The sequence below is a fragment of the Sander lucioperca genome, chromosome 10, assembly GCF_008315115.2.
Source record: "Sander lucioperca isolate FBNREF2018 chromosome 10, SLUC_FBN_1.2, whole genome shotgun sequence".
NCBI lineage: Eukaryota > Metazoa > Chordata > Actinopteri > Perciformes > Percidae > Sander > Sander lucioperca.
This window is the reverse complement of record NC_050182.1, coordinates 26,430,583-26,451,202: the sequence shown is the minus strand read 5'-3', so window position 1 is coordinate 26,451,202 and position 20,620 is coordinate 26,430,583. Positions and strand designations below refer to the sequence as shown.

General features: G+C 37.7%; 4 protein-coding genes and 1 long non-coding RNA gene across 20 annotated transcripts in view; 2 read left to right on the top strand and 3 right to left on the bottom strand.

Moving 5' to 3' along the window:
• Window positions 1-487: 487 nt before the first annotated feature.
• Window positions 488-1,862, bottom strand: si:ch1073-70f20.1 (prostate-associated microseminoprotein). Of its 2 annotated transcripts, none has more exons than XM_031299764.2 (4): window positions 1,691-1,862; window positions 1,457-1,564; window positions 774-882; window positions 488-676 (listed from the first exon to the last, which is right to left on the bottom strand). In XM_031299764.2, exons 2-4 carry the CDS (start codon window positions 1,560-1,562, stop codon window positions 502-504), a joined length of 390 nt encoding a protein of 129 aa, XP_031155624.1. In that variant the 5' UTR covers window positions 1,563-1,564; window positions 1,691-1,862; the 3' UTR covers window positions 488-501. The 2 variants fall into 2 exon arrangements, with proteins under 2 accessions (XP_031155624.1, XP_031155623.1); XM_031299763.2 differs by having other exon boundaries at window positions 1,647-1,859.
• Window positions 1,863-7,530: 5,668 nt separating this feature from the next.
• Window positions 7,531-10,890, bottom strand: zgc:174935 (uncharacterized protein LOC796019 homolog). Of its 5 annotated transcripts, none has more exons than XM_031299261.2 (5): window positions 10,400-10,889; window positions 9,154-9,208; window positions 8,809-8,923; window positions 8,426-8,676; window positions 7,531-7,795 (listed from the first exon to the last, which is right to left on the bottom strand). In XM_031299261.2, exons 1-4 carry the CDS (start codon window positions 10,691-10,693, stop codon window positions 8,427-8,429), a joined length of 714 nt encoding a protein of 237 aa, XP_031155121.1. In that variant the 5' UTR covers window positions 10,694-10,889; the 3' UTR covers window positions 7,531-7,795; window position 8,426. The 5 variants fall into 5 exon arrangements, with proteins under 5 accessions (XP_031155121.1, XP_031155123.1, XP_035862001.1 ...); XM_031299263.2 differs by having other exon boundaries at window positions 7,531-7,712; XM_036006108.1 differs by lacking the exon at window positions 7,531-7,795 and having other exon boundaries at window positions 7,931-8,564; window positions 8,625-8,676; window positions 10,400-10,890.
• The window catches only part of LOC118496039, a 24,696-nt gene continuing 11,606 nt past the window's right edge, over window positions 7,531-20,620 (bottom strand). For 2 of the 7 annotated variants that reach the window (XR_004898503.1, XR_004898508.1), the window contains exon 2: window positions 7,531-8,013. This is a non-coding gene — a long non-coding RNA (uncharacterized LOC118496039). Of the gene's footprint in view, window positions 8,014-11,948; window positions 11,982-20,620 lie in introns of those variants that run through there. The other 5 variants (XR_004898504.1, XR_004898502.1, XR_004898507.1 and 2 more) reach the window with 5 other exon arrangements.
• On the top strand, window positions 11,452-13,281 carry si:dkey-87o1.2 (uncharacterized protein LOC796684 homolog). Its single transcript, XM_036006110.1, has 4 exons — window positions 11,452-11,927; window positions 12,154-12,208; window positions 12,612-12,729; window positions 12,956-13,281. The coding sequence occupies exons 1-4, from the start codon at window positions 11,631-11,633 to the stop codon at window positions 12,972-12,974; spliced, it is 489 nt and encodes a 162-aa protein (XP_035862003.1). The 5' UTR covers window positions 11,452-11,630; the 3' UTR covers window positions 12,975-13,281.
• Window positions 14,922-19,358, top strand: them4 (thioesterase superfamily member 4). Of its 5 annotated transcripts, none has more exons than XM_036006105.1 (7): window positions 14,922-15,051; window positions 15,212-15,356; window positions 17,062-17,251; window positions 17,894-18,056; window positions 18,459-18,569; window positions 18,934-19,058; window positions 19,188-19,358. In XM_036006105.1, exons 2-7 carry the CDS (start codon window positions 15,219-15,221, stop codon window positions 19,232-19,234), a joined length of 774 nt encoding a protein of 257 aa, XP_035861998.1. In that variant the 5' UTR covers window positions 14,922-15,051; window positions 15,212-15,218; the 3' UTR covers window positions 19,235-19,358. The 5 variants fall into 5 exon arrangements, with proteins under 5 accessions (XP_035861998.1, XP_035861997.1, XP_031155118.1 ...); XM_036006104.1 differs by having other exon boundaries at window positions 14,926-15,051; window positions 17,059-17,251; XM_031299258.2 differs by having other exon boundaries at window positions 14,929-15,356; window positions 17,059-17,251.

Sequence of the window (20,620 nt, the reverse complement as noted above, 5' to 3'; positions counted from 1 at the left end):
CTGACATGAAGTCTTTCATGTGTTTATTGCAGATACTCATTGAACTGCCAAAAATAGTGAAATAGCACAATATAAATTATGTTTTGGGGTGAATTACCTATTCTGTATGACATTGTTCAATTGTAGAACAAGCAAGTAATAAAACAATTAAGTGTAGTAAATTGGAAAATAACAAATGACCAAACCCGAAAATAGACATCGGCCTACATTAGACATACATTTTAATTTCATCTTAAAACATTAACCAGAAACAATCCAGACAGTGTCATCAACAACAAACATCCACAACACAATTTTAAAATGTGAAATTATACTTAAACCGGGTTGACAGATAAGTCCTAGTTATATGCGGATTTTGTTTTAAAATTCAGTACAGTTTAGTCCCTCACAAAACGTTACGAAAAAATAAAACCCATGGTCTTTATTCATTGAATCCAAAATAAAAAGCATACATTGCTATATTGCTTTTTTTTTTATTTTATTTTTTATTAATTGCTGAACTCAAAATAAAGGATCATTGTCAGAATTCCACGGTTTGCCTGAAGCTGGTCTGAGACGGCCTCGTCCCCAGAGGCAGGGTAGTTTGTGATTTACTCTCATCACTGCAACACTCGTACAAGAGTCAGGTTTACGGATGATCTCGCACCAGTCTGGATAGTCCACAGGTTTAGATCCACTACAGGGAAAATCAGAGTTAGAGTATATATGTGCTACATCCAAATACATTTAAGTACTTTTTGGGGGGCAGTGTGAATTTAAAAAAAACAACTCACTGGTCACAACATCCTACACCAAAAGGCTCCATGCAGACACACTGGTAACAGTCATTGGTTATCCAGCTCTCTCCTATCCCGTACACCTGTCCCATGTGTTCACAGCTCCCTGAAAATTTTAAATATCTGTCATCGTGACACATACAGCAGTGGATTTACTTGGGTAGAAGTAGAAATACTATGTATTTACAAGTAAAAGTCCTGCATTAACATTTTTACTTATAGGCTAGACAGAAGAAGGGAATTCCAATTAGCATTATCAGCAAAACGTACAGGAATTGTCCTTTTAACATACTGGTATATAATTATACATATTATATTATAGTTTTATTATTACTGATTCATTATGCAGCATTTCAATGTTACATCAGGTCTGCATAGAGCTAATGTTACAATACTTTTGGATTGTTTATTGTAAACAATCCAACATTATATTGCATTATATTTCATAAACTGATCATATGTTTTGGTTGGAAAAACCTAAATTTCCAAAGTAATAGTAGTATAACTGTCTTATAAATGTAGTGGGGTAAAATGTACAATAGTTTCCTCTCAAAATATAGTGAAGAAATAAAATAAAGGTAAAGTACAAGTACCTCAAAAAAAATTATTTAATTACTTTCTACCACTGGACATGTACACATAAAAGTCTGTAGGAAACATTATGTCCACACATACTGCACCTTTAGTGTTAAAGAAGCACTCGCCACTGTTATACACAGAGAAACATGGTACACTGGCACTCAGGAACAGTATAGCCAAAAGCACTCCTCCTGCTGTGTTGGCCATTTCTGAAAAGAAACAGCGCACAGGTTAGAAACAACAACCAAACATAACAACCAGATGAGAGAAATGCCCGATAGTTAGCCTTACCTATTTTAAAGTGTCCACTGTGTAATATAAAAAGCTTCCCTTACTTCTTTTTCTGTTCCTCTTGCCTTCATTCACCCTCTTGTTGTTTTTCTATTCCCTCTTTGCCCCTTTTGGCTCTCTGCGTCTTCTCCTCAGTGCCACTGATGCTCTCTCTCTCTCTGTGGGCTCAGATATTTATACTGTACCAGCACGTCTTTATCTCTACTTTCTACATTGCTATTTGTCCACAACCCCCCTCGCCCTCCACTCATTAATTACCTTCTATATCTGCACGCACACATACAGTATACATACAGACACACACACGCACGCATACAAGCATTATTATTACAATGTTCGTCATTCTCTCTTGTGCTGTTTCACATAAATTGCCCCAGAGTATATAGTGTGCACTCTTTCAGATAACATTTGTCTCAGGGGTGCCATTTGACCCTATCAGAAGATCTCACTGGTGACACTATCCATAGGACAACGAGCCGGTGGCCTATTGTCCTACCCACAGCGTGACCCCTTGACCCCTGCTCAACATCCAGACGCATGTATACGTATTTTATTGTGACATCCAATGAAAATAATGCTTAAAAGCTCATTTGAAAAAAGGCCAAGTTATTTGTTTTTATTGTTAAAAGCTATTTTATTATTTCTGTTGTATTCAATGATAATTGTCTTTTTCTTACAAGTGACTAATGATCAAATTCATTGATGCACACCAGTTGCTTAATTCAATTTCATATCATGTTGCGCAAATTACAAGATTTGGAATGTGGATTCATTTTCCTATTAAAAGTCTCTTTAGCATGGTATGTTTTGCGTCATTGTGGGGGTGTTTTTGTTCAGGAGCAGGGAAGGGGGCATAATATTTAAGGGCTTCTCTGTAAAATTGGAGGTTATTTTTGTGTTAGAGGATGGCTTTCAGTGTCTTTGTGCTGGAAGTTGTTTGAACAAACCACCCTGAGTCCACTGATAACATGCGCCTATGTAGACATACGCACGCACACACACACACACACACACACACACACACACACACACACACACACACACACACACACACACACACACACACACACACACACACACACACACACACACCTATTGCCTGTGCAACCAGGATACAGGTTACCGGAGAAGTCTGAAGCCCCACACCCTGACTATTTTGTAAATGTGGTGGAGCATAATGACATAAAAATAGGGTTTCTTAAAAGTTAAAATGTCAGTCAACCCTTTAAATCTGACCAGCACAAAACATTTTATTACAAAAACACATTTTATAATATTATATAATACACACACACACACACACACACACACACACACACACACACACACACACATTTGTTTGTTACTTTTAGGAGATTTCATTGCCTCAAAGCTTACTCTGCAGCATGACACCAAAATAAGGTCTTAAAATTAGACAACCATCCCCAACAGAATCCACAAGTTTAAAATCAAACCTGAACTTTTTCCTCAAATGTAACTACAGATCAGATGAGTGATATAGACACACATACACTCAACCCAGATACCCTCTAGTGCTGCAACAAACTGATGTATTCATATTTTAACAGAATGCCTCTGATGACTTCTGTGCACCGTGACCTGTATATCAAATTTCCTAAATGTTGTCAGAATAGTTTTGGTTTCAAGAATAGTAATACCCGGGGCAATCCTTCAATGGCCTAGCACACGTCAATGTCTATATGAATATGTCATTTTGTGATATCCTGTTGTTGGCTGTGTTTTCATAAAGTGTACTCTTATACAGTAACTCATTTTATTATTTCTAACATCAGTGTCACTGTTTTTTTCAGCCAGTGCTCCCACAGGCTTGTGCATATTAGGATGTAACCTATTACGCTTCTTTAGAAAATCAAACTATTACATTATAAAATGCCCTTTTAAAAATTAATCGACTGGGAGGTAGGACGTTTCATTACCCAAAAGTCCAAAAGCATGTTCCCTCTTTGTAAAATCACTTAATTAAAGTACAAAAATAGTATCTGTAGCATAAACCTTGCTATGTCTTATGCAATAGCATGCAAATCAGAGATGTGGAGACAGTAATGAATCACTGCAGACAATGTTAACATGCCATCAGACTTTATTTATATTCTGCTTGGATAAAATCACAGATGATGACAGAAATCAAAACTTAATTGTACATTTTTACAGAAAAAAAGCCAAAAAGACTCTTCAAGAGAATTTAGGGAATACAAATGCCAGAGTTGTTATTAATACAGAATAAAACATGAGTGAACCGACTGACTTTTTAGTAAGACAAAGGCTGTCACAAACCTTTATAATGCCAGTAACACACCTGTTTGCTCACGGAGCAGGATGTACTTGATACTGAGGCTGTCAGTCTTGATTATTGTGTAATCGGGTGTGTGTGTGTGTGTGTTTGAGAGAGGATAAAAGGAAGTGTAAACAGTGAAACTTGATCTTCAGGGACATTTCTGTGTACTTCCAACACCAGTTACCTGAACTTCATGGGTCTTTTTCAGAGGTACAAGGATCAGAAGTCAATGCCAGACTCTGTAGGAATATGTCTGATATTTAGTTGACACGATGAAGCACAAAAACAACCGAATATCAAACATATCACACAGCTTCTAGCCAATCAGAGCCTCAGCAGATTGGAAAAGCCTGTAAACAAGAGAGACAATTCAGTGATCACACAACCAATCAGCTTGTTTCAGAGTGAATGTAGGACACAGACCACACCTTAAAAAGACCTGAAGAAAGACCTGAAGAACCTGTCCAAGAGAGATAGGCCTTGAGGGACGTAGTCACTATAATACAGGTATGTAGAGATCCTGATGGCATTTGAGATCACCTATCAGTGACTCTATTGGCTTTAGGAAAGACAGGGTTGAAGAGAAACAGTGGACAGCGAAAGCAAGAAGAGGAGAGGCAAAATCCTACATCACACGCAAATACAAATATGAGGAATACATACCAACTCCCTTTATCCATACACAGCGTCCCCGTGTCCTTTAAGTAAAAAAAGTGGTTACTTTGAGTTAAAAAAAAAAGATTCACAACTAACTGCTAAATGTGTGTGTGAGAGCTATGATCTGTGTATATGAGCTATTCCTCAGTGGGACAGCGTTTATATATACAACCCTGTGAGTTTAGGGGGGGGCAACACCTACACTCACTCTCTCAGTAACCCACACACTCAGTGCCCCATGTAATTAGAGGTATATTGATTAGCTACTATGGCCTGCAGCCTTTCCTCCCCACATTAGCCTGATCAATAGATGTGATGTTCATCCTACTGTGAGCTCTCTCTCTCTCTCGCTCTCTCTCTCTTTCACACACACACACACACACACACACACACACACACACACACACACACACACACACACGATCGCAGATGCAAAGTCAAATCATTTTCAGTTATTGCCTGTAGGGAGGACATGGCGGTCACCTTACCGTCACTAGTTGTATCTTGTTACTAAAGTTTGCTTTAACAATTCAAATATATCATATGGCTGACATCTCAAATGACTACCTTTATAATGCATGCATGCATTACATGTAGTTAATGTTTAGTATTTTTATTATAATGCTTCACAATCATGTTTATTTACCATTTGAAAGAAACAGAAAAGAAAAAATGGTGTTGCAGAGAGCAGCATAACAAAACAATGTAAATAAAATGTGTTAATATGAATTCCATCTTGTGACAGCATCCACAATTGTAAAGCTTCTTTTTTTTCATAATATCTAAATGATCACCAAAATATCTGCATGTGGGAGTGCGTCAAGAATGTTTATTGGACATTTGATCAATATGGCAAGAAAGACTACTCTTACATTTTTGATTTCCAAAGTGGAAGACTGGTACCATGTCTGGAGATGGTATGGATATTGGTCATTTATGGTGGAAAGTAACTAATACATTTACTCAAGAACTCTACTGTACAATTTTGAGTTTAGTGTATTAGTTTATAGTGTCGTGGACAGTCCTCCTTAATTCACTTTACAGTAAAAGGAGCAGCTTTAGCCTCTACGGCTAATTTCCAGCTGTAGTCCCGGGCCAGCTGACAATAGGCACTTGCACTTGTACTTGTACTTAAGTATTTCCATTTTATGCTTTTTTACACTTCTACTCCAATACATTTCAGTGGTCATTGCTGCCACCACCAACAAGTAATTTTACCTTTGACACTTAAAGTACATGTTACAGCTCATACTTCTATATTGCTATAGATAATGTTTTTATGTTCAAGGTTGTAATACTTCCAACACCATTGCTGTTTGGTATGTAAGTGTGTGACTAACTATCATACCTTGGTTATGTTAGGTTCCAATGGTCAGTATCTCCGACCGGATGAACAAAATTTGTAATATTCAGAATCTCAATTAAAGTTTAAGAAAACAAGTGTAAACATCAGGGCAGTGTCAAGATCAACTCTGCGGCCATGGTGACCTTTGGCTGTCAGGATGATCTTTGGTCGTCAGGATGACCTCTGGTCGTCAAGGTGACCTCTGGTTGTCAAGGTGACTGGTGATGGTGTTATTAATCCATCTGTCTGTTTGGGGGGTGGGGGGGGGGGGGGTAATAAAGAATACAATATCTTTTCACCTGTAGGTGAGTCTAGGTTTTTGTTTTAAATCAGCAAGAAGCAGATTAACAACAGGCAATAAGAAGTACATTGTGAAAGTGAGAATTTATTCTGTATCCAAAATAAATCATAGACATTCAGCGTTTGACTCATATTGTGTATTACCATCATGTCATTCCTTCATTTACAATCATCAAACAGCATCATCAGCGACAGACAACATACTATTTTTAACACAAAGGTACATTATACGCTATGTTTTAAGATTAGACAGTAGCCTACATTACATGAACAGCAGCTCTCGTTTATGACATCAGTGAGACTGAATGTCCCCCCTCTGCCGTCTCTGTATCCTCTCCTGGTATGAGACTGACCTTGTAAGCCTATTGGGGCGGAATGATAGCCCTCTGATTGTCTAATTGTGAGCCTGGGGGAGTATTTTAATCTCCAACAGATGGAGGGCAGTGTGAGTCAGAAGTAATACAGGGTAATATAAAGCTAAATGATGAAAAAAAGAACTATACGTGGATTAAAAAACTAATTCTTTATATTCAGTCTAATAATTGACATGCAAGTCTTTTTATAGCCACCTCCTCTAAAATGTGCAGAGTAACATCATTTACATCTGAATCTGATCTTCAAAGTAATTATGCTTTTCTACTCACATATTAAGATCAAAATCTTTGAACAAGTCAAATTTTTCAGTTTGGTTGAACAGATAATGTTGCAGGAGCCTGACTCCATGCATATGGATCTTAAATGATCTACGGTATATTCAGCTCGTGTATTAATCCGTTTTACTGTTGTATTTGACATCCAATTGCTGGATGCAGCCCTAAACCTCTTATTTTATAAAACATTAATATCTAATTTTAAAACAGTCAAAGTACAGCCGATTCATACATACAGTATATATATATATATATTCCACCTTATATCCACATATATATAAAAATGCAGCTCCATCATTAGGATACAGTCGTGACCAATATATATTAATCCAATCTAATGCAATTGCTTAAATAAAATAAATCCAATTAATCTGGAACCTCAAGAAATACAATGCAATCATCGTACAATAGAAACTTACTTTTTAAATTGTTGTTGTAAATGTTCCAGAACAGTAAAAATATACAAAACTATCTTCCAGGAACACTTTGCAAAGCTGCTGTTCTAGCATGAATCTAAAAAATAAAAATGCATAACTAAAAAAGTATTTTATTAATAATTTATGAATTTGATATTTTCAAGTGTTTTCTCTGATAAAGATGGTTCTTTAAAATATAATGACACACGCTAAACATTACATTTTACACAAACACAACATTTTATTGAAAGCTTCAATAGAAATACATGATGAAGCTTTAGGATCGGCCAGAATACAAACTGCACAGCCAAACCTTTTATAGAGATAGACAAACAAAAGCATTGTGTTCTCTGATTGGTCAGTGCTCACTCATTCCCTCCCTCCCTCCCTGAGGCAGGGTTACTAAGAAAGAGAGAGGCAGACAAGGTTAACAACGATTATTCAATACCTATTTCTGTTTTCAGCGTTGGAGGTGGAGGAGTTATCTAACAGAGGGGGGAAAAAACTAAGTAAGGGCCAGAAAAGCACAATGTACAGCAACAAAAGAAATTAATCAGCTGTACAGATGGTGCGCAGGTTGAACAGTGACAATGAAAAAAAGACAGAGGGAAATTTTGTTTCTCTTTTCCTGGTTCAGACTTATTTGTATTTCTTAGTCCCCTATTTACATGCAGTCAAATAACTGACATGATAATATATATAGCTATAAAACAAATCTATTAAGGGAGGAATGGCAGTACACAATTGTGTACAGTCTGCTATGTGTAGAGCATAATGACATAATAATAGGGTTTCTTAAAAGTTCAAATGTCAGTCAACCCTTTAAACCTGGCCAGCACAAAACATAATCAGTTTATTACAAAAGCATTTTGCACCAACTTACACACAAAACAAACACAAAAACATATGCCCACATCAAAATGTAATTTCATTCTTAATTTTCTTGTATAAAAATCAAATAACAGATGGAATACTCATTAACATCCCATTATAGGCCTAAGTAGTCCTACTACAGCTCCTACCTGTATGTGTTGAAATCTGGTTGCATAGTATCAAAAACTGACTTTTTTTAAACAGATGAAGTGTTGTTGATTGAAAAACACAGGTTGGAATACCTCATCTCTTCTTGGGAGCCTCTGCTTTAGGTGCTTCTGGTTTAGGGGCCTCTGCTTTAGGTGCTTCTGGTTTAGGGGCCTCTGCTTTAGGTGCTTCTGGTTTAGGGGCCTCTGCTTTAGGTGCTTCTGGTTTAGGTGCCTCTGCTTTAGGTGCTTCTGGTTTAGGTGCCTCTGCTTTAGGTGCTTCTGGTTTAGGTGCCTCTGCTTTAGGTGCTTCTGGTTTAGGGGCCTCAATCACTCCACACAGATTGCTTTAAGAGAAAGTTCAACATTAGAAAGTGTAGTAAATGCATCCAGTACATATCATTTCGAGAGCATGCATACTTTTTATATATATATTTTTTTTTTATTTTGTAATAAGTCCAGTATAGAAGTAACCATACCTTGCTACATGTGAGTCTGCTTTCAAAAAGTTACACACTGTGCTCCGTGCTGCTAGTTGCTGTTTCTGTGTTTCCAGTTGTGTTGTCCAGCTGGTCTTCTCCTTATCATGTTCAGCTGTATGTATTATCATACGACATGAGGAATTTTAGTGACAAGTCACAAAATAAAAGCAAGGTTAGAACCACTTCAAATCACTTGATGTTCCAATTTATCAACTGGAAGAGATTTAAATGCATTTGAAGCAGCACACATGCTCGGCAAAAGAGGGAAAAGTTTCTTCTCCTCTCTCAATTACTGAATAAATGACCACTTTTTGGCATTTAGGTCCATTAATCAGCACCTACCTTTGAGATTATTTATTTCTGTCTCTAATGATCCCAGCCCATCTTTTGCCAATTTCTGCAAAATGGAAAGCAAATGTCAGCGACACAAACCGGAGTTTGTTAGAGAAATCTTTTCTACACAGACTAACATCCTGCATTTATACTATACATCTTAAACTTTTATGCAGCCACTGTCTTCTGACTTCCACAGTAAATATTTTAACACTTCTGTCATAACATTAACTGAATCTGCACACAACACAGTTTTGGCATCAGTATTACATGATCAAGTATAAGGATATACTTCATGTATTCTCCTTACTTGGCAGAAAAAGATTATTTCTCCTACATTTTTCTAACATTTTGTCAATCCCTTTCACATTACCCCATTTTCTGTGCCCTGAAAGACTCTTTTTAGGTTGATGTTTTCCTTAGATGTTCTGAGAAACACTGAGGAATCACCTTAATCCACTATGAAGCCACTTGATCCATGTTGCAGAGAGGGTTCATAAAGTGCATAAAGGGTGAATCTGGCTACTTGACACCACAGCAGAGGAACATTTATCTTATGTGATACACATTTCCATGCATTTATTGCCCTTTTAAGAAGTTTAGTGTTTAGAAACATGAGTAAAAACAACACATTTCAGTAGTTTCTCATTGATAAGAGTTGTTTTTTCTAAAATAATTAAAAAAAAAAAAATGTTTAAAGCAACATCCACTGTTATAACTAGTTTTATGGCAAAACTAATTTGGTACCAATATAAGAAAATTGACCTATTGGCTAAGGCCTACCATGTATACAAGCAGAGACAGTAGATGTTTCAACAATAAATGGTTTAAAAAAAAAATCATACAGTAATGTAGGAAAAAAGTGCACTATTGCTGGAGTTTACTTGTCCTTGCTCTATAGTCCAAAACAAGTCAGATTTTCTTAATAATCAGGTTCTTTGTACCCCTTGTGTATACACCTGATGTGATGCAAGTCAAATCAGTTGTTTCTCCTTACAGAAAGAGACTACATTGCAAAAATCTTTCTAATGGCTATGAAGAGCCAGGTGATGCATTTCAAAAGTAGGTTATAAAGTAATGTTTAGCCTTTTGGTTATTACATTTAACCCCTCAAGATCAAGCTCCTCTTTCAAATGTGGAGCATTTAATTCCATTTTAAGGAGACACAATCAACTGTATGTCTCTCTGTGGAAACTAAATCCAACATAACTTTCACAAGGGATCACTATTTCAGCATCATTCAGTTTCTCCCCACCTGGCCTCCCTGGCAGATGTCCACTTCACCCTTCGCCTTATCGGCTTTGGCCTGGGCCATGTTCGCTTCCTCTATCAGCGCTTTCAGCTCAGTTTGGGTCTTCTCCAGCTTGGTCTCCGTCTCTGCCTTATCGCTCTGATACTCTCCCAGCACATCGTAGGACACCCGCAGCTTGATGTCTATAAACTTGTTCCGTTTTTCCTCCTTCTCCTGCTCTTTTTGCCGTATTTTCATGACCCCAACCAAAGCGACAGACACGACTAATGCCACAGGTATCAGAAACTGTACCTTCATGCTTCACGGGAGCTGTGAGCCGTATTGTGAGTTGTTTGTCCTTGATGATGGATAGGCCAAAGTGTCGGCAAGTGCTCGTACGAACATAAGGCTGCTCTCAGTGTCGCCCGAGTTACACCTCTCTACGTTTACCAAATTAAAATCAATCAACCAAGGAGGCTGACTCACCTGCGGTGTTAGTTTGGACAATCATTGATGTGTGTTGGGTCTAGCTGCTCAGCATTCCCCCATTGTGTCATAAAAAACACGCCCTCTTCCTGTATGGCGCCTGAGGAGAGACAGGTAGCTGCTGTCACCATGCCCTGCGCACCTTGATCAAACTCTATTGGGCCTGGCCTACCTTATAAATCATAAAAGTCAAATTCTAACACTACAACACTGTAAACGAATTGTATTAGTTATATTATTTTAATTAATGTATTTACTGTGACTCATATAAGAATATGTGGTTAAATATAAAGCAGCCTGATATTAATTTTTAACTTTATTTCTATTTCGAAAGTGGCGGAAGAAGTAGGCTATTCAGATTTTTTATGGGCCTACCCCACTGTAAAAAAAAAAAATCTCTGTTAGGCTACAAGTAAACTTTTACTTAGCATAGCCTACATTTCTAAACAAATATTTTGATGTTTGTGGAAATTGTATTTTGACATCAGTTTCTTGTTGCTTATTTTTAATCATTATTATTGAAACCAAACAGTACGTAAGATAGGCTACAGCCTACAGGGAAGCAATGTGATCATGATGCAAATAGTCTGTGGAGGAAATACGTGGTTGTCACGCCCAGCCTGTTGAGCAGGTGTAGCAGGTTACAGGTAGGCCGACAGTAAACACGCAGTCACACCGTGCACGTCTGGAGAGATATGAACAAGTGACCCGGCAGGCAACATAAACTCAACCACTTTGCCCCTTGTGTCTTTTAGTCGTCTCAATCAAGATGAAGCTCGCGATTTGTTTGGCCTTCCTGAGTGTGGCTGTGGTGGCTGTAATGATTTTCCAGGCCGTGCGCCAGGAGTTGAACCTGCGTGTTTTGAAAAGCCGCACGGTGGAGAACACTGAGCAGATCAAGAGGAAAGAGAATACCATCATCGAAGTGAAAAGCAAAATCCAGGCGATGAAATCAAAGCTGGTGTTCGTCAACACCAACATAGATACGCTGAAGAAGAAGAAGACAGACAGTGACCAAAAAGCACAGGACCTCAGTAAAAATCTGCAGACCTGTAACACAGAGAAGGTAAGGGACGGACACACACACACACACACACACACACACACACACACAAACGCGAGAGCGGATGCATGCTCATGGTGTCTACTATTGACTGTGTAAAGTTGGCGTAACTGGATCAACTTTACTGTTAGGCCTACATCCATATATTTGATTCATGTTGCTATTGAACCCTTTTTTTCTCCTCATGCATTATTATGCTGACAAATGCTTTCACCTGTGTCCTTATTAGGAAGATGTTGAGAAGAAGACCTCAGGTATGAGAGAGAGCATGACTAAACTCAAAGGTAAGGCAGCTTTTGTTTCACCTCTGCTGTTCCGAAATCAGCTCTGGGCAGATAGTTAAAAGTGTGCTTCTGTACAACACTGGCCAATCCCAAACTGATGCAGATAAGAGAATGTACGAACCATAATGTGTCTCTAACACATTAATCAGGGTTTCTCTTGGCCTTTTTAAAAGACAGATGTTGGATTAGAGCTGCTGAGATCTGTCAGTTTGCACCCTCTATTCAAACACTTGTGATTTGAAAAACAAATGTGCCAGCTCCAACCTATAGGGCTCCAGGCACACTGTCCTTGACATGACTCAGTCATTGAGCTTGTCAGCTCCAATTTCACTCATTTATTGTGTATTAAATGTGGAACTTCATAACATTTGTTTATCTCTGTTATACTGTGTCATTTCCTCAGCTGATCACGAACAGGCTAAAAAGAAGGCTGAAGAGGACATTCAGAGCTTGAAACAACAGATTTTGGATAGAGACAAAGCTATTTGTGCCTTTGCCGATACATCCAAGGAGGAAGCACGGTAAGATCAGAAACGCCTACTTACATCTTCAGAATAAGACTGTATTTGTGGTCAGCGAGAGCAGTCCAGAACATCAAAGACTATTTAGCAGTTTAAACCCATTAATCCCATTACAGAGCAGAACCACATAGAGCCATGGCTGTAAAACTAAAGATGTAAGGCAACCTTATGTCATCAGGGCTCGGTACACCAAATTAACAGTTTTTTTTTCTTCTTAATTTTGCAGGAGGCTGTGTGGACTCTAAATAAAGTAAACTCAGAAACATTCAACTGTTGAGAACATTAAAAAAAGAAGCATACCATGCAAATGAGGATAAAATTTGTAATATTGCTGATGTGAGTACAGCTCTGATGGTTTTCTTATGAGAAAGAAACAGCTGTTTGTACATTAATTTATTGGACAAATTGCACAGACATAGGGAGTTGGGAAATATGTTGCACAGTTTTGTACCATTTTGTAATGTGATTGTTTTGGTGGGATCTAGTTATGCCCTTTGTCTCTGTAAAATACTTGTGATTTCAGCGTCCACAAATAAATGGACTTGACTGTCATGCAGATGCAATTTTACCCTGATTAAATCGGTAAAGCTATAATTTTAACACCTGAACCAGCTTGCTTGTGTTTTTGTTGCCCTGCCCTTGATAAAGCATGAGTGACTACCAGCAACCACAAAAGTGTATATAGGCATCTCTGAGGTCTTTTGGGTGTGGAAGAATTTGTTAACCAAATGTACTGCATCAGGGTGAATAATAAGCTTATGCTTCATGTAATATCACATCAAGTCATGTTGAAGTGTGGAAAAATGTCAGTTGATTAAACACTCACTCAAAATACATGTTAACTGACAAGCAGATAAACGTATTATTATTAAAGCCACAAAGATCCAAAATTGCCCCATGGTATGTGGAGTTTATATGAAATATTGCCAGCCTTTTGAGCTTTCTGGTGTTCTCTCCTGATTTTAGCTGTTTACTGCAGGGACATAACACACTTGAACCAGAAAATATATGTGATGTGCACACATTTCTGACACATTGTATTCTTCTATATCCATTCATCAGAAACCAAATTATAATAAATAACAGTTCAATGACATGCTCCTCTACCTCCCCCTAGTGCAGAATCAAGGATTATACTGACAGTCTTTCTGCAATTTTCATGTTTCATGTTTAAGATCTACTTAGTCATTATCTACCTCTACTGATGAATAAATGTGTTCCTTCATGGAGCCACTATGACTTCCCAAACTGACAGAAGAGCAATGAGAACTCCTTGATGCGAATTTGACTATAAAGGAAATGAAACTACTTAGTATGCATAGTTTGTTTTCCATTTCCTCGTCCTACCTCTTCAGCTCAATCTATAAATACTATTTAATAAGTTGGGGGGACACAAAACAGGGTGTCTGGGGGTCCTCCGCCAAAAAAATGTTTTCTAGTTGATACAAAATCCCGAAAATAATTAAGTTGATTGTAATGATAAATTCTTCCAGAAAAAAATAGCACTCAATGTACAAGAAAAATGTCTTACTTTGTTTATTGTTTAAAATAGGGGCAGATCACAGAGACTTAAATAAAATAATATCAAACGAATTTGAAAGTGGTGGTGGGGGGGGCACAAACTGAATTTTGAAAAGTTTCGGGGGGGGGGGGGGGGGGCATGTCCCCCCTGGTCCCAGTGGAAATTACGCCCTAGCTTGGATTTACAACATTGCCTCCAAGTTCATATATCCTCAGAGCATTTGTGTTTTGTGAAGAGGAAACAAAAGGATATAAAGTAGGCTAGGGTTTTACCTTTTCAAATTTGTTATTGTGTAAAAAGTATTTGCCATGAAGGATAGTTAGGGTTGGTATACGTAAAGTTTAGTGTCCCAAATTCCCCATACAACCTGCTAAACCAACTGTGCTACCCTAACCCTAACCTGTCTCAAATAAGACCCTCATCATTTGGGACACTCAGTTTTTGGAAAATAATTTGGGACACTAAACTGCACGTATACCGTTAGGTTTAAAAATGTGCTATGCTGTATCTACCTGACTTGTATACTTGTGAATACCAAAAATCAAATCCTCACTATTTAAATACAAATCAGGTATTACATCATTACAATTGAAACCACGTACAGCCATTCACAGTGCAAGGTGTAAATCACGTGATTCAATGACGCTGCTCGTACCGGAAGTTGACAGGCGCTGAACTGAACGCTGAAGGAATCTGATGACACCCCATGGATGACACATGAAAGTCACCGGTAAAACAATTGGGGCGTAGTTTTAGTTTTCGAGACAGCCAAACAGAAACATGTGTTAAACATGCTGAAGGTATATTATATGCTTTTACGGTATATCAGTGGTTATTAAAACGATAGCCCTTTGTTACGGTGCTAGCCTTATAACCGTTAACGGTACACAATCAGACCTCAAAATACAGGCTGCTTGGTCTCTGTGAAAGCTTTTCCACCATCCTCGTCATTTTAAACAGTGTACAAATGGCAAGGAGCCTTGGTCGAATATGCAAGGGCTTTCAACGCCTCGGCTCACTCTCATCTATACAGACTCAACTCAGACAACCGTCTACCAGCGTTTCAGTTTCAGTCAGGGGGACCACCCTTATACGGACCATGGTGGTAGGTAGAATGTTCACTGTTTTGATAAAAGTGCTTTAGAGGACTGCTCGGATCTTTATGAATGGGGGTTTCATCTGTGTGCCCTGTGAACTCACTCTCCTCTCAATGCTACCAGATGTTTCTCAGTTCAGTGATGGGTTCAGTTAGCCTGTGATTCAATGTAAACGTGTGTTAAGTGCATTCCTGTACAAACACTGGATATCAAGGTGAATAGAAAATGTATAAGTCAAGTCAACAAAAAAAGTCAATGCATAATTCTGCAGCCCTCATAGTTAAAAGTCATTATTTTTATTTACCTGTTTATACTACGTATTTTTATGAATGGAACTATAAGGTGTGGGAAACCTTGTAAAACACAAATCCAATACAACGGCTAAGTTATAAATTCTACCTTTACAAAGATAATAATGTCCCGTTGTGATTGACACTGTCAGAGAGGTACAGTATTAATTTAACTGAATGTTTATTATTGAGGTTGTAATTTGCAGTGGTGTTGAACTGGACTGCATTATATTGAGAGGTGTTTTAAATGTTTCGCCCATCCCATTTACAAACATGAGGGGGGAAGAATATTAGAAACAGATTTTGATATAATCCAGTCCAGTACAACAGCACTGCAAACTCCAACCTCATTTACATAGCGAAATAAATACCTCTCTGATACATCTCGGTTGATGTAAAACCAACGTATTTACTACAGTTTTGGTGCCAGGAAGCAAAACCCTACACAACAGTGACTGCAAAGGGTTTTGCTTGACAAAAACACTTCCAATAGGCTAGATATACTACCCAAGAAAACAAGGTCACAAAGAGGGGTGTGTATGGCTCTTCCTGTGATCTTCTAGAAACAAGCATATCTTTATCTATATGCATTTTCTACCATACCCTGTTAATTAAAGCTGAACATTATTATCATTGTAAAGGCACAATTTATGGCTGAGCTGTTGGATGCATTAGATTGTACAGGTGTACCTAAAAGAGTGCATATATATTTGACATTGTGCAATTGAGAAAGTGTTTTATAGAAAAAAAATAACATACTGAGAACGTCTGTTAATAAACCAATGCAAACATCACATTGATCCAAATATCTGTAAATTCAGTAGTGCCATATGTCTTGGATTCAAGGGTGTAACTTTGGTTTGAGAAGTTGGGGGGGGGGGACACAAAACAGGGGGTCTGGGGGTCCTCCGCCACAAAAATGTTTTCTATTTGAAACCCATTTCCTGCATTTCTACATAAGTTTAGGGGCTATGATGATACAAAATCCAGAAATAAATTAAGTTGATCGTAATGATAAATTCTTCCAGAAAAAAATAGCACTCAACTATGTACAAGAAAAAGATGTCTTACTTTCTTTATTGTTTAAAATAGGGGCAGATCACCGAGACTTATAAATAAAATAATATCAAACGAATTTGAAAGTGTGGGGGGGCACAAACTGCATTTTGAAAAGTGGGGGGGACACTTTCCCTGTTCAGTGGAAATTACGCCCTAGCTTGGATTTACAACATTGCTTCCAATGGCCTAATACAACCAGAGATATTAAAGGGATAGAGACCTCGGTAGAAATGGTATGATGGATGGCAAATTTCTATTGTTCTATTTTTTACGTAATTCTATGACATGCCCTGTCGCAACACAGCCAACACAGTCCCAGATCCGGTAGTAGACTTAGGTTGTAAAGCATTTCCCTGTTCAGCAGGCGCTGCCATCGCTCTTTTCCTCCAAGCCCCGGGACTTCAGCCTGCCTAACTCCTCATGGGGCTCGGAAATGATGCAGTTGTACGAGCATTATAACAGTCAGTGTGAGGTCGAGACGGAGGGAGGAGAGAAACAGGAAGGGCCGTGGCGGAGACTTCCAAGCTACAATCGCCTCCTCAAGTATGCTACAGGTAAAAGTGCAGACTGGGGCATTTCTCTGTCTTTCTGCTTGTTTGTTTTGTTTGTGAAATACTGTAGAGTGCATAACTAATGGGCAAGAGTTTTTTTTGTTGTTGCAATAATCAAGATCTGAGGGTTAAACAAAGGGTTTGTTTCTGTTATATTTTTAACAAAATATCCATTTATTGATTAAATGTTGCTTCTAGACCCGGGCACAGTTTGGTCATGACTGGTTTGAGTGGACATTGCCTGTCACCTAGTAATGCATAACTCATCCTCAGCGTAAACAATTTTTTGTACTTGAACAACATATATATATATATATATATATCTATATATATATATATAGATATATATATATATATCTATATATATGAGGAATCCCTTCCACATTGTCACATTGTTTTAGAAGGGATTTCTCATAGTGATGAACCTACAGATAATTATTACACAAACCTACAGCTCATTTTTTAGCTATCCGGTTTGTAACTTTACTGTTTTGGTTTACTGTCATCGATCTCATAGTGGTGTTTTCAGCCCCAGCAGGCAGCTGTTTTCAGTGAAAAAGTGAATATTGGACATTCAGGTGGCCAAAAAAATGACTCCAAATGAATGATAACTGTTGACAGTTCACTTGTGTGTTTTTCCATCAGGTGGAGTGTATCTTAGTAAGATAATCCAGTCAAAAGCTCGTCTTTTTACCCGGAACATCAGAGACCCGGGGGCAGCATTTGAGTATGTTTTGTTTGTTAACAGTGAGGAGCAGAAGTGTGTGTGTGTTTTCCAGGCTGGACATCTTCTGGAGGGGCCACCAGGGTGAGATAACCATTAATGTTTCTGAATACATTTATATGTGTTTTATTTTTTACATACTGTTCCTACTTAACAGTACTCCATACTGAAAACAACACAGTAATATGACCTTGAATACATTTGCACATTTTATTATTTTAAAAGATTTTAAGTCTTGGTCTGAAATATGCTAGTTTGGGGCGCCACGGTAGAGGATTCCAGCCACAGACCATTGTTGCAAGTCATACCCTTCACACTCCCCAATTTTCTGTCTGCCTCTATATTATCCACTTTAAAATAAAGACAAAATGCCAATAATGTAATCAAAAAGGAATTCTCATAAAAAAAAATCTCATAAAATAGCCTATTTTTAAATCCTAGAACTTGGGTTGTATTTGATGTCTAATAGACATTGTGTGTTTCCAGACATGTCCACGGGGGGGCAATAGCCACTATGATTGATACTGTGACAGGGACTCATGCAACTATACTCTCTGGACCTGTAATGACTGCCAACCTTAACATCAACTACCGCAGGTACCGTAAGAATACATTTTAAACACATGCAAAGTTAATTTGTTGTGTAAATTGATATAGTTATTTTGTCATACATAGTCCAGCAGAATTAACGTTTGTAGCTTTGTTTAAATATTCACCACAATGTAAAATACCTTACCGGAAATGCTATTTTTTCATTGGTTATTATAATGATAGATACTAGTTTTCTGTACATTTTGAAGACCCAATGTTAATTTGATCTCATCTGATAAAATTTGTCTCGGTAAAAATCTCGGTATTAGACACTCGGGATAAGCAGTCTGTGGAGCATAATTTGTAGGTACTGTATTACTATTATCATTCATGATCAGTTTGCCCTGACAAACACTTGTCTTGTCTCCAGTCCCATCCCCCTGGGAAGCACAGTGTTGCTTGAATCCTCTCTGGATAAGAAGGAAGGCAGAAAAACGTTTATTTCATGTAAAGTGACCAGCAGCGATGGCTCCAAACTGCACACAGAAACAACAGGTAAAGTACATTTTTATCCACACGTATCTGATGGGACATGTTGGTGTGAAAGCTTGTAGTTGGTCACATGTCTGCTCTTTGACCTTCTGTATTGTCACTGTCCTGTTTTCTTTCATGCCTCTCGTGCAGCACTGTTCCTGTCAATCAATTTCAGCCACCTACTACTGGGAGAGTGACACAAGCACTGTCAGCAAGCTGAGGCCACAACATGTGTGTGTGTGTGTGTGTGTGTGTGTGTGTGTGTGTGTGTGTGTGTGTGCGCGCATGTGCGTGTGTGTGTGTGTTGGGTGGCGGATGCAGCACAAATGAAAAAATGTGTGCGTGTCATTGGTTTGGAGTATTTCTTGAGGAGTGTGTACTTATTTGCCAGTTGATTTAAGAGATAAATATGATATTGACCTTTTATCATATCTTAACAGCCATACATCTCTGCTGGCCAATATGTTATAACTTATTACTAACAAACTGTACAGTTTCATAAAATACCTTTACTTGACTACCTCTGCTTAGTGTTACTAACACATCAACAGTATTTATCTAAACATTGTTTATTGAGCTAAATGTTAGGGGGTTATTTATTGTAACTTTTACAATATTAATGGTTTTATGTCACACTGGGGCCTTTGGAAGTGAGATCTTTTCTCAAAATGTACTGATAATGAAGATTTAGTTTCCTCCAATAAAGCTTTACCTATTGGTATTATATGAATTAAGCAAACCACATGTTTATTTATTTGTCAACGAGTTAAATTGTTTGCAACAGGGAATGAAAATTGCATTACTTTCCTTTTTTGGTTAACAAAATTCTAAGGTTTTTGCTTCTGACCTTAAAAATAACAAGGGCAAATTTGCAATTGCTACGACCACATACACACACACTGATAAAAATATCCTGTTTGAACCACTTAAAAGAATTAAGGAAACTTTTTGCATCAGATAATTATGTAGATCAAGCAAGACTGGTCTTTGTATAAACTACTTAATTTTTTTAACATAAAAAAAATCTTTGTGAGTAAAGTCAACTTAATTGAATTATGTAGATCAAGCAAGACTAGTATTTTGCAATTGGATCTGGGTCTTGAAGTGGATATAGGATTGCAATGAGATTTTGCCAAAAGAGCATGCAACACTATATACTATCTGAAGCATTTTTTAATTAATCCCCTGATCAAACTTGATAGTTAAACTGCTAATATAACTAACAGCATATATAGTAAATGTCATAAGGTGTAGACACTGTAATTCCTATATTTGATAAAAGTCAGGATTTTGTACAAAAATACGGCATTTGATTAATTTACCAAAGATGAGTGCAGAATGTCATGTACTGCTTTTTGTCTGTCTGTATTTCATGCATTTAAACTCAATTTTAGCTGTCACTTTGACAAATTGGTGCAATCAAGGAGATCTAACATTTGTAACACATCAGTTAACAAGACTGAGTTTCAGGCTTCTTACACATTTTAAGTTACATAGATTTTCAGGTGTGGGTTGTTAACTGTTACCCCACCATGTGGTGGATGTGGTTATATTTAAATACGAGGTGTGGATTTGTATGCCAT

Coding starts and splice junctions, on each gene's coding strand:
- zgc:174935 (XM_031299261.2), bottom strand. CDS start 10,693: ATGAAGGTACAGTTTCTGATACCTGTGGCATTAGTCGTGTCTGTCGCT. Junction 8,924..9,153: donor AGAAATAAATAATCTCAAAG/GTAGGTGCTGAT, acceptor TAATACATACAG/CTGAACATGATAAGGAGAAG. Junction 8,677..8,808: donor GCAGACTCACATGTAGCAAG/GTATGGTTACTT, acceptor TTTCTCTTAAAG/CAATCTGTGTGGAGTGATTG.
- si:ch1073-70f20.1 (XM_031299764.2), bottom strand. CDS start 1,562: ATGGCCAACACAGCAGGAGGAGTGCTTTTGGCTATACTGTTCCTGAGT. Junction 883..1,456: donor GTGCTTCTTTAACACTAAAG/GTGCAGTATGTG, acceptor TAAAATTTTCAG/GGAGCTGTGAACACATGGGA. Junction 677..773: donor GGTGTAGGATGTTGTGACCA/GTGAGTTGTTTT, acceptor TTTTCCCTGTAG/TGGATCTAAACCTGTGGACT.
- si:dkey-87o1.2 (XM_036006110.1), top strand. CDS start 11,631: ATGAAGCTCGCGATTTGTTTGGCCTTCCTGAGTGTGGCTGTGGTGGCT. Junction 11,928..12,153: donor AGACCTGTAACACAGAGAAG/GTAAGGGACGGA, acceptor TGTCCTTATTAG/GAAGATGTTGAGAAGAAGAC. Junction 12,209..12,611: donor GAGCATGACTAAACTCAAAG/GTAAGGCAGCTT, acceptor TCATTTCCTCAG/CTGATCACGAACAGGCTAAA.
- them4 (XM_036006104.1), top strand. CDS start 15,219: ATGGCAAGGAGCCTTGGTCGAATATGCAAGGGCTTTCAACGCCTCGGC. Junction 15,357..17,058: donor CCCTTATACGGACCATGGTG/GTAGGTAGAATG, acceptor TTCCCTGTTCAG/CAGGCGCTGCCATCGCTCTT. Junction 18,057..18,458: donor CTTCTGGAGGGGCCACCAGG/GTGAGATAACCA, acceptor GTGTGTTTCCAG/ACATGTCCACGGGGGGGCAA.